General features: G+C 34.3%; 1 protein-coding gene across 2 annotated transcripts; it reads right to left on the minus strand.

The window, feature by feature from the left end:
- Window positions 1–1,250: 1,250 nt before the first annotated feature.
- Window positions 1,251–9,731, minus strand: LOC128155635 (uncharacterized). Of its 2 annotated transcripts, XM_052817446.1 has the most exons (13): window positions 9,573–9,730; window positions 7,288–7,530; window positions 6,732–6,974; window positions 6,287–6,553; window positions 5,227–5,372; window positions 4,970–5,078; window positions 4,767–4,879; window positions 4,398–4,617; window positions 3,277–3,834; window positions 2,898–3,042; window positions 2,734–2,811; window positions 2,107–2,163; window positions 1,251–1,765 (listed from the first exon to the last, which is right to left on the minus strand). In XM_052817446.1, the coding sequence occupies exons 1-13, from the start codon at window positions 9,625–9,627 to the stop codon at window positions 1,666–1,668; spliced, it is 2,334 nt and encodes a 777-aa protein (XP_052673406.1). In that variant the 5' UTR covers window positions 9,628–9,730; the 3' UTR covers window positions 1,251–1,665. The 2 variants fall into 2 exon arrangements, 1 of the variants encoding a protein (XP_052673406.1); XR_008239624.1 differs by lacking the exon at window positions 1,251–1,765 and having other exon boundaries at window positions 2,898–3,028; window positions 9,573–9,731.
- Between the last annotated feature and the right edge of the window lie 1,867 nt (window positions 9,732–11,598).

Here is an 11,598-nt window from a genome sequence, read left to right on the forward strand (position 1 = left end):
GAATATTTAGGCACAAAAAAAAAACCCACGCAGAAATATACCATTTTAATGCTGTCTAAGCCAACTTTGAAGATTAATAATAAAATTGCAAAAGCAATATGATAGGTTCAATTCAAAATGCAAAGAAGATGGGGGAATAAGATGGCGCAAATGCCCAATTCAGTTTAGTAGTGAAATACAATTTTAAATTTATTTTTCCCCAATTAAATCTATTCAAATATATTATAATACAACTTTGCAAAAGCAAAATTTCTAACTATAGTCAGTTTTTAATATATTTAACAAAAAATAAGAAAAAACAATATTGTCGGAAATTTCGGTGGTATCGAACCCGTAACATAAAAACCCTAGATATAGACGGTTAGCTTATGCCGGGTACTCTAACCACCGAGCCATTTCAGACACAACAAAGGCGGCTTTTTAAATATTATGTGTGACTAAGGTCACGAATTACCGGACTTGTGTTATTTTTTCAATGCGTTCAGTTGTTGGGATATAAAATGATATTTTTAATGTATAGTGGGTCATCTCTCCACGTTTTTGTTGATTGAAATCGGTTTGTTTTCCATTAGACCTTAATAAGACTATGAGAAAAATATGGAGCACAGACCCACTCTATAAAAGAAAATGCCTTGAAGTTCTAAAAAATGACAATATTTGCAGGTTTTGATACGTATACGCCTGTTTGAGTCAACATATTCCAAGAATTGAACATACCTACAGGTTACAAATCAATGATTCGTTAAATATATATTGTTTTAAATGATTAAAAAAAAACCCATCAGATTTGTTGATACTTTAATTTTTTAGTAGCCTGTCCGACCGCGTATGGGCATTTTACACGCCTTATCCACCCATCTTCTTTAAAAAATTTAGATATATGTATGATAGAAAATAAAAAAAAAAACTTTTGATTTTCAAAAGTCATTTTTACCGGGAAATCCATCTCCCCTATAGGTCTTTGCAATAGATTCTTTAATGTACTTTGAAAAAAAATCATAGTGGGTTGGTTTGGTCCAAAATTCAAAGCAATTGAAAAAAAATAATTTTAAAATGCATATTATGTATTATAACATTTTTTCTTGTCTCATTCACAAAATATATCTATTAAATTTTCAGAAAATTTGAATTAAAAGAGAATTTCGGCTTGCTGAGTACCACCTAAAACATGTATCTGTGTTTCTATCGATACAAACTAAAGGCATCCATAAACATCCAAAACTTAGCAATTCATTCAAAATTAGGAAGGATTCAATTATAAATGTATTTATTTTTAAAATAATGCTCACACATGTACATGTATAGATACAAAACTTATATAGTACGACATGCATGAATACAGATAAGAGATATGTATGGTCGTGGTCCGCGATCTGTTAGGACACGTTACTCCTTATAAATACTGTTTGTCTGAAGTTCCTGAGATTAATGATGACACGGGTGAAAGTTGCAATGACTGTAAAATGGCAAATTGGTCAGTCAAGATTGCCGTCTGCCAATATTCGTTTGAACGGACTCTCCACATAGGACAATAAACAGTACTTGTCCATAAATTCCGTTCGCGTCCGTCTTTTATTTTGACAGAATCCTGGAAGATTTCCCACCGGTATACCCAATTAATCGACATATTTATCTGAACTCTGTTAAAATCCAAATGTTTCCCGCTCAGCTGTTTACAGCAGACGGTATACTGGTGCAACTTGGGAGTAACAATTGTTGGCTGCTTCCGTCGTATGTGGGATTTATAAAAGAGACGTCTGCGAGACTGAAATCACATTATTGTCAATGATCACGTAGCCATCTTAGACACATTTATCTAACAAATGTAATAAATTCTACGAAAAAAAATCATAAAGCGCTGCGGGACCCGACTATAAAGATTTGATTAGATATGGCGGGATTTGCTAATCGAATTAACTTGTTTTTATATTGATAATTGAGAGTGAAGTGAAGTGATCATATAAATGGAAAAAAAATCAAGATCTGCTAATTAATATAGATTTATTTCCTAAGTCGTTATCCAGACAATGTTTTTTGTTTTTGTTTTTTTTGGGTTTTTTTTTTATGAAATTCTATATTTGAAGAATAGAAACCATGAAAACAAACCTGGGTTGGCTTTCCGAATCAGGGTCCCTTCTTTTTTCTGTCTCTCCGTTTAAATTACTACGAAGAAGAAATATTTATGTATTTGAAACTTTGATATACATGTAATATCACCAAAGCATTTTGAGTGCATTTAACTTAAAGGCTCAAAACTTTGTCTAGAGGGCGCTAAACAGGAATTAGATAAAAGACTTAAACGGCCAATAAGTAAAACTGACTCTAGGTCTCCTCCCCTGCTTCACTTATTATCAAAGAAATGCAGCGTTTAATCGTATAGGTAAGCATTCATTTTTATTAGATAATGCGGGGGTTGGGGGTGTCTTGTCCATTTCTTGCCATGAATTTCCGGCAAATTCCAAACTTCCTTGTTTTTTGCGGGTATTTTGAGTAGAAAGGAGGTTATTGGTGTTTGGTTTTTTTTGTAGTTTCGGAAACATTTTACGTATTTCGTCTTTTAGAAACAGGTAGCAACATTTCATACCTTTCCTAGCATCTTCAGAAAGCCCAATTTATTAAATGAATACTCAAAAGACTTAAAATAATTTAAGCATATTTTTGTGCAAGCTTTTATTAATTTGACAATAAAACGATAATTAATTACCGAATTTTCATTATAAATGCGAAACTTACTTGTCTTGTTCATAAGCAGAACTGTCTTCGTCGTGAAACAGGTACACGGGCCCATTGTGTTCCTTTAGAGCTGATCGTCTATAGAAAGAACAAGAGTCGGTAATTCATTGAAGTTCGTAGTAAAGTACAAAAACTCTGTTCTAGACAAAAACATCATTACGTACCTAAAATACCGACAGGTTACCACTACTACCCCCAACAAAATCGTGATCACCAAAGCAAACGAAATGGCGAGGATTGCGATGACTAAATGTAAATCCTTCTCTATCATATACATTTCTGGAAATTGTTCTGTCTGTAATGTAAAGTCTGAAAATACAGTAATTCGTACAATAAGTGTTACAGGTTACATAAAGTACGACAATTTATAACAAACCTATTTCCACCGAACACCTGCATATACCAAAATAACATTTTTTTAGAATTGTTGATTCCGTATATAATGCCTTTAGAGGTTCGATATATGGAGGTGTTAATGTACATGTATATATTAACTAACCACACAACAGTTATATATAAAGCAAATCAGAAACTGTGACGTACTTGGGCTCCGTCTAGGTGTCTCCGGCGTTGGCTGAAGATGATAGTCTATGTAATGTATATATTTATTATTGATTTCACTGTATGAATGATTCTCCTCTCGTTCAGTTCCTATGAATTCCAACATGGAAGTGGTATTAAACAAATCAAAGCTTTCAGTAGATGTAGAATCGTTCTGAAGGCTAGACAAATTACTGGTGATTTTGTCGTAAATAAATGTATAGAAGGCATGAAAACCAGACTTTTCAACCCTGTTGTCTGATGAAAAATGCACAAGAAGAGTATTTCCAGTAGAATTGTATGAAAATCGTTCATATTTCCCACATATGTACGTGGACGAATTCTCATATTGTTCCTGTATTTGAATAAAGTCGTAAGAAGAGTGACATGGTCTTTTGATATCTTCCTCCAGATCTACTTTGACAAACGTCAGAATAATCCGGACTCCAGGAGGCGCGGCTATAACCCACGTACAGTTTTGTGATGGACTATATTTTGACGGCCATCCAGGGGATGACATCTCGCCATACGGATCGGAAAAATGTCCACCACAGGCCCAATCTGTTTATAAAAGGTCTTCTGTTAGCACCATTATAGTTATATTCATATCAAGAAATTAAACATTATACATATATTAACGCGCTTGGAAACATGTCATCTTCGGTCGTTTTTGTAGATATGAATTTTGAGGGTAATGAAGATAAATTGTAAGTATAAACCGCCAATGCAATTTCCCTTCAATTCATACCTGTACATCTATAAACGAATTGTTTTTTAAAAAATAAAGTGCGTGTACTCTACAGGTTGTCTCGTTACACAAAAAGAACTGCATATTCTTCTACATTCGGAAGTTGAAAGTTCGAATTCAATTTTTATTCACTCAATACATAAAGACACAAATGGAACAATTATATAACCAATAAACATGGTAACACATTTTATAGTTGAAATAATTTTTTAAATAAATAAGCGAATATGATTACTAAATATGTACTATTCGTGCTATTAAAAGTTAAACTAATATTTGCTATTGTTGTGTGATTTATTGGCGTAGCAGCAAATAAGATCACATAAAAATAGAATTGTAAAAATTGAAATTACTAGACATTTAGTAATATAAATACCTGTTTTGTATTGCAACCTAAATCCAGGTGCGTCTCCAGCGCTATCGGTCAAAAACCTTAATGTTATGATGTTCGATCGGCTAGTGAATTCTCGAGTATTACTCCTCAGGCACGTTCTTCGGTTGTCTTTGTCCACGATTACAAGTCTGTCAGAACCGGTGGTACACTCTTGGCCAGCTTCTCCAAAAACCAACAGATGTGTGAAATGTATTTTGATAATCTGTAAATTAATTAATATAGCTAAAAATAAATAATTTTTTGTAATCATTTAACTAAAATCGAGTTTAAATCTTATTTCATGACATATACCTATCAACTCTATAGATGTACTGATAGTTCTTAAAAAATATTTCAAAACAAAACTTGTACCTTGAACTTTGGAACAGTAATGGTCCACGAACAATTAAGGTTATGTCCGTAATTTCTTGGCCAATTAGGTGATGCCAAGTCCCCAGACTCCAATTCCAATAGTCCTCCACAATCTTTAATCAAAATGAAGACGTAATTGGTATAAATATTAAATTCAAAAAGGTGTAAAAGTACTCGGGTTCATTTGTAATCAATATTCTTACCTAGATGAGGTTTCATTTCAAAATGATGAACTTGAGATGTGCCCTGAGATAGTAATCCTCCAACGTCACTTCCTGTTTTGGTGCTCAGTAAACAAGTACCTTCACTAACCTATTTCAAAATTGTCAAAATAAGCACATAGTTATTTTTTGCTTGCTTTTCTATAGAATTATATGTTAAATACATGTATGAAAATCGCTTATCGTTATCACAAAGTACAATTTTTTAGTACACCTAATGTTAGTTTTGTTTAATTAACCTGATAATCAAAAGACCGGCAAATAAATTCGGTTTCCTCCAAACATTTCCGTGCGCATGCACTCGGTGTTACTGCAACAATGGTTTTGTCATTGTGTCCTAGTACTGCAGAGTATGGAGTAGGATAGAAGCTCCTCAGATATCTATCTGAAATGAATTGAAAGACATGAAGAAAAGTGTTGCAAACAAACGTTTACTATACAAAAACCCTGATTTATCATACGAAGTACATGTATTCCTAGCTGCTTGTTATTTTATCTATTAATTAATACGTTTGTTCATCCGGTTATTTTGTTTTGTTTTTTGTTTGTTTGATTATTTGTGGGTTTTTTTTTCGGTTTTTCTATTTTTTTTGGGGGGGGGGGGGGGAGGGTATTTTTTTCTATGAAATTTTATTCAAAGAATGAAAAACTAGAGACGATTACAGTTGCTGATTAAATTTTAAAGGCGCATTTCGATTACTGCAGACTTGAATGATGGTATGCTGCCATCCTCGGCTACTTTGTTATTCAAATGGTCAATGTAAATGCTAAAGAATTTTCACGGGCATGATTTGGGTAACATTTGGACCTTTTTTGTCCATTCTTCGACAGAAAGATTAATGATGGATTAAATCCATTATCTGGAGCCTATTCTAATCAATGTTCATCGCACCAGGCATGTTTGCAAACACTTGAAACATCTAATTGAAAGTGGCCCAGGCGTCACTATGTAAATATAAGGACGATGGGAATGCAATGCTAGGAATGAAAGCACAAGAATTAAACGAGATCAGTGGTCAATCCCCCCTCCCCCCAAAAAGCTTTGAAATCATGAAAATTGTACCTAGATACTTAAATTTTTAAAAAGAGTTATCTGAAATAGATATGTGACAATTAAGTACCTAACAAATACAAAATCACAAAAATGACCTTTAAATCTCATGCCCTCTTATAGTTTATAATTTTTATTCTCTCAAATTCTTGATTTACACTTTTCAACCTAAAGTGAAATATCTAAGAGAAAATCAAAACAAATTAAGATATTACAAGAATTAAAGTACCAAATTTGTTCATAATTACCAATGAACTCATAATGTATTATTTTCTTGTCGTCTGCTCGTGACGTCATTAAACCATAGACGTTGGCCGCTATGTACATGCTCATGTAACAGGACTCGTCTTCGTATAAGTAATCAAAACTTGTGCATTTAAACGAGTTTTCTGCGAGACATAAATGTGCGCACGCCACAAGAGACACCCCAACTACAGTCTTCTGATAAATCTGCTCTCCTTCTAACTGTCGCAGGCTACCATATCCAAAATTCAGAAAGTATTCAAATGGGCCATCTGGGGAAAAAAACAAATATTTTACCTTTAAAAAGTCATACAGGTGAACATTTTTATTTAAAAATCATATTTAACTTTTTTATTTAAGCTTGATATATACTAATTGTCTTTTTGTTTTCATATTCTTTGCAAAAACGTAAAATATCGGGTCGAAAAAATGTTTCAGTTGCAAACGCACTTGATTGCCGTTCATAATAATCCACGCCAGCTTGTGGTATTAAACCATGCGAGCCCGAGGGAGAGAGGTCTGTCAACCAGCATTTCCGGGAGCTCAGTTCATAATCAAAGCCCAGACACCTGAAGGTCATCTCAAGGACACATCGCCTGGCGCACTGCTCCACGCTGACGTTGGCGATCTGACTCTTGTGGTCAAACGTCAAAATGTGATTTGGAAGACGGTTGAATAGGCGCTCAAAATAAGCTAAAGAAGATGAAAAAGATTGAAATTCTAGTCATTATTTTTTCCATCATTCTCCGTAAAACAACGTGATTATTAATGTATATATTTTACTCACATCAAAGAACGGATTCAAATTCGGCTAGAAAATTTTGATTTTGAAGTTTTAATTGATAGATACTTTTAAACTCAGGGTAGAACAAATTTATTTTGAAGTTGTCCCATGTGAGTTACGAATTACTATTGCCCGACATTGTAGGTGATAAAAACTCGTGTAACGCAACCATTTAATGGTACGAGCGACAAGAGAGGGGATAATTTGTGAAAACCTTCTTACTTCTGTAATGGTCGGTGTTTTTTGACACAATTAGAGACAGTGTATGGTCCTCTAGAGAGTGATTATGTAATCTACACGTCTGGAGTATGTTGTCCACGTCAAATGATCGACAATCAAAAGAAGTTTCCTGTGCGCAGGATTTCGCGCATTCCTCAACGCTTGAATTTCTTAAAGTTTTCATTGGAAGTGTGGGCATCCTTAATTTTGGCATCCGAAAAAACAGCGATTTAAATACGATATCACCTGAAAGAACAAAGAAATATTCTGATGAGGACTTTCAGAGTACACATGATATCTCTTACAATTTCTAAATAATTCTTCTATAAGTGAAAATCGTTGTAACAAAAGTGTATATTTTTGGAAATACAAGTTTATAAGTTGGCAGGTTTTGACAGCTACATTTCGTTTCGTTGGAAAAGCATGAGTTGCCTTAAAAAATAAGGTTATTTTTCGCAAGGTGTAAAGCGTTTTGGAGAGTTTTGCCACCTGACATTAAGAAGAAATAAACTTCACACTTTACAGAATTAGACACAGAGTTTGAAATAGAAAATTTGGTACTTAAGATTACCAAGCACCACCTCATTAACAGGGCACTCTTCTAACTGATCCCACATTAAAGAATTTTCAATTTAGGGACAATCCGAAAGGTGAACTACATGGGGAGGGGATCATTCCGCCTCTTGTGACTCAAGATAAGCCAAGATAATAATTCTCTCTGATCTTCCCCCGGCTTCTGCCAATTTGTAACGACCGCTACTTGACATTATCAAAATAATTAGACACATATCTCTTTTGCATTTATATTTTCTCCCGTAAAATGCGATTTTCGTTGTTAGCGGTAGTAAGAGTTTGAGAAGAGAGTTCTAATGCTGAACGCTTTAATTGCTGCAAGAGATACTTATTTTTCCATTTATAAATCTCCGGCCACTTGCATGGAATTGAATTCATTTCTCTGTATAGAAATGACTGGGCGTCAGAAACAGACAAAATTGACTTGACGGAACGGAAGTGTTCCGGAATTGTCATAAGTTTGGTCATATAGTTCTTTCAGCATGTTGAGTGTTGATCGAGACTAAGAATGTTCCCGTATTGGACCTGATGAAATGCTCTCCAAGGACTGATTGTCTAGACGAGGAAATAGTTAGCGCAGTATAAAAAAAACTTATCGATACAGATGTATTCTTTTCTCTCTTGTATTATCTAGGGGGAAAGGCGCGAATGGTTTGTTTTTTCTTCTTCACAAATTACGGGTGCCAAGAATTCGAGAATAAACAAATTATAAAGTAAAAGGAAAAAATGAAAGGTAATTACTACTGCTGACTAGGACCATCTTTAATTCAAACTCATCGATGTGGAGGGGAAATTGGTCTTCCATTATAAATGATGGTGAATTTGAGAGGTTAACAGGCGTGTGGGCTGGGGGAGGAGGAATGGAATGCTGGGACCCACCCCTCCCCGCAATCATTAGATGCCACATCTAAGCTAACTTCATCCAAACCGTGAAATACGAGACAGAATTGGTTGTATTCACGATGGGGGTTAAGACTTTTAATTACGCACGGCGATTATATTATTTACTTCTACTCGGCATTCAGATATAAATATTAAGCTCTATATAATATGTAATTTTGCGAAACATTCACGCCGCGCCAAACATTTCACAGATGCAACGATAGGGTTATTTTGGTGAAGGGGTATATCTGATCTCTCAATAGCGATTTCTCTCTCGTTTTGTGTGAATAATCCTGAACCATGTTTGAAGTTAATTTAAAGGTGTTCAAACTTTTGTTACAATAGACATCTGCTTTTTATTTTTCGGGTCGTTTATTTACAAAATATTCATAAGTAATTTATTCAATTTTACATGGAACACATTTCACGGTAGTGCCATTGCTTGCCGCAATAATCGTGTAAGCAATCTTCATCCCACTGGATTAAAATAAAAATTTGCTGAATATCTGATTTCTTATTAAACCTCGTCGTAGAAAGATTTCAGTTAAAAATACTTAACAACATTCATAATACCAATTTTCCCGTATATTACTATTTAGAAATAAATGGCACTTCACATTTTTATACTTATCGTAGATTCCGTCATAGAATATTGAGCTTGGTTGAAAACTTAATAGGGAATTTGTTTACAGCGTGGATCAAGTCGTGATATCCATACGTTGAAAATATGTGATGCTTAGCGTTTAGAAAATCACAGAACCTTATGATTTTCTTATAATTAAAAACAAATGTAAACTTTAATTCAAATATAAAACAGAGAAATGTCACCTTACCTTCAGATAAACACAAGAGGGTCAGCACCAGCACTACAAATCGACAGGTGTCCATTTCATCAAGACCCCACAGGTGAAAGCTAGATTCCTCGTTTCTTCCTTCTAATACGCTATAATTGTAACCTTCCGAGCATCAAAGACCCTCGGCGAGTGACTAGGAATATCCGTTTCATTGAGACCGCTTTTTTTATGATTTGATCACGTGACTTACGATGGGGGTCGTTGATGAAACTGTGAGCAAAAAATGCCTGATTTTGAACAATTCAGTTAGTTGACGGTCTACTATCAATAAATGGATCCGGAAACAGAGAAATTTATCTTCCGGTAATCGCCAAATCTCAGTGGTATTAATTAGGGTTATAATAGGTACTCGGCTATTGGAATATAGAAGTGCGAAGAGTTCGATGTAAACGAGATATTTATTGTTTACAAACAAGTAGACATGCTTATTGATAATCAACCAACCTTGATGAAAAACTTTTAACTAGCTGCTTACACGGTAAATGAGACATGCTCTACTATCAATAATTGATATCTTTTGAGTATTTTTTTTATAAATACCAATAATATAAGCAGTTTTAACACACTTTGGCAAAATCGGGTGTGACAATTTTATTTGCTATGTACCTGCGTATGAACAACATATATACTGAATCACTAACGGAAAAAAGTAATCGGAAGACCCCGGAAACAAGAGTACTTGTTAGACGTCAATATGACATGTTGAGGTTGAAATTTAAAATATGTGCGCGTGTTTTACAAATTCTTTGGATTTTTTTTTTTCATTTTACTATAAGATGAAAGATATATGTAACATAAAAAATGTAAACTTAATAATTAAACCTTTAAATTAGCACATAGATGGAGGAATAAGTTAATAATTATTTGGATTTAACAAAACATTAATTTAAGAAGAATTTTATACAATATGTAAATACATTGAATTGGATCAAACAGCAGGCAATATGCCTATATAAATTCCAACAAAACATCAAATTTTTAACTAAAAGAGAACAATTTTTAAAAATATCTGTTAAAAATATCAAAATGATTTATCAATGTTTCGGCAATTGATACGTCGCTCAAGGAGCGAAACAAAACATTGCGTCAGCTACATGATGTTACATACATCAACTGGGTGGTATTTGCAATGTGTAGTTCATATAACAGATATTCTATATCAATCTCAAAAACTTTTTTAGGAATAACAATAACCTCTTTGGGACGAGACAAAGGTTTTCATGACTATGTTTTTGTGTGTAGAATCGTGTTCACGTTCTTTGAAATTTAGACTACTTAGTAATGGCCATTAGTCCAAATTTAATTTTACAGCGTTTATTCTATTGAATTCAACAGAGAAGTTGTCATATTTAAGGAACAGCGTCAGAAATGTAAGAGATAGTTATGTTTTAGCAGCTGCCTTTACAGGATGGGGAAGGTCGAAATTGATGACCTGAGATGAAACAATCTGAAGTTAGTAACTAATGAACAATCCCAAAGAGCCATCGTGTCTATCTGGGGTTGGGTCTCTTAAGAAACTAGCTGATTGTCCCCAAGACAAAATCGAGATAGAACCAAACGATCCATAGGAGAACAGCCAAAACCGAACATCCCAATCAATTAATGATGAATTTACAAGCTAGTCTCGGAATTCCTCGCATCCCGGTTCTACTCGGATAATACGATTATCTTAGATCGCCTCGTTCTGGAAGTGGCCTTACATCATTGCAATGGAAGCAACGCATAAAGACATAAAATCTTCAAAGACTATCATACTCTATAATTGTGTTAACAAGAGAGTTTTCTTTAGGGAATATCAGAAATACCATGTTTTTGTGGATGTAGATGATCAATTTAGCGGTCTTGTTACCGTATTGGTCTCCTTGGAGTTTTCGGTGGTTCCTCGCGATTAAGAACTGCGCAGAAACGCGTGATGTAGTGACTGTACCGAGAATCCCATAAAAATATGACTATTACACGGGGGCCAAATTATTGCTTCTTTTTCTGTGAGTTTTATCAAGGAAAC

This window comes from Crassostrea angulata, chromosome 7 (assembly GCF_025612915.1).
Source record: "Crassostrea angulata isolate pt1a10 chromosome 7, ASM2561291v2, whole genome shotgun sequence".
Lineage (NCBI taxonomy): Eukaryota > Metazoa > Mollusca > Bivalvia > Ostreida > Ostreidae > Magallana > Magallana angulata.

What these genes read in the sequence shown, in the direction of transcription:
- LOC128155635 (XM_052817446.1), bottom strand. Translation starts at nt 9,627, where the DNA reads ATGGACACCTGTCGATTTGTAGTGCTGGTGCTGACCCTCTTGTGTTTA. An exon ending in TGAAATGAAACCTCATCTAG is followed by an intron (nt 4,880 to 4,969) that starts GTAAGAATATTG and finishes TTTTGATTAAAG; the next exon opens with ATTGTGGAGGACTATTGGAA. An exon ending in GTAACCTGTCGGTATTTTAG is followed by an intron (nt 2,812 to 2,897) that starts GTACGTAATGAT and finishes TTCTTTCTATAG; the next exon opens with ACGATCAGCTCTAAAGGAAC.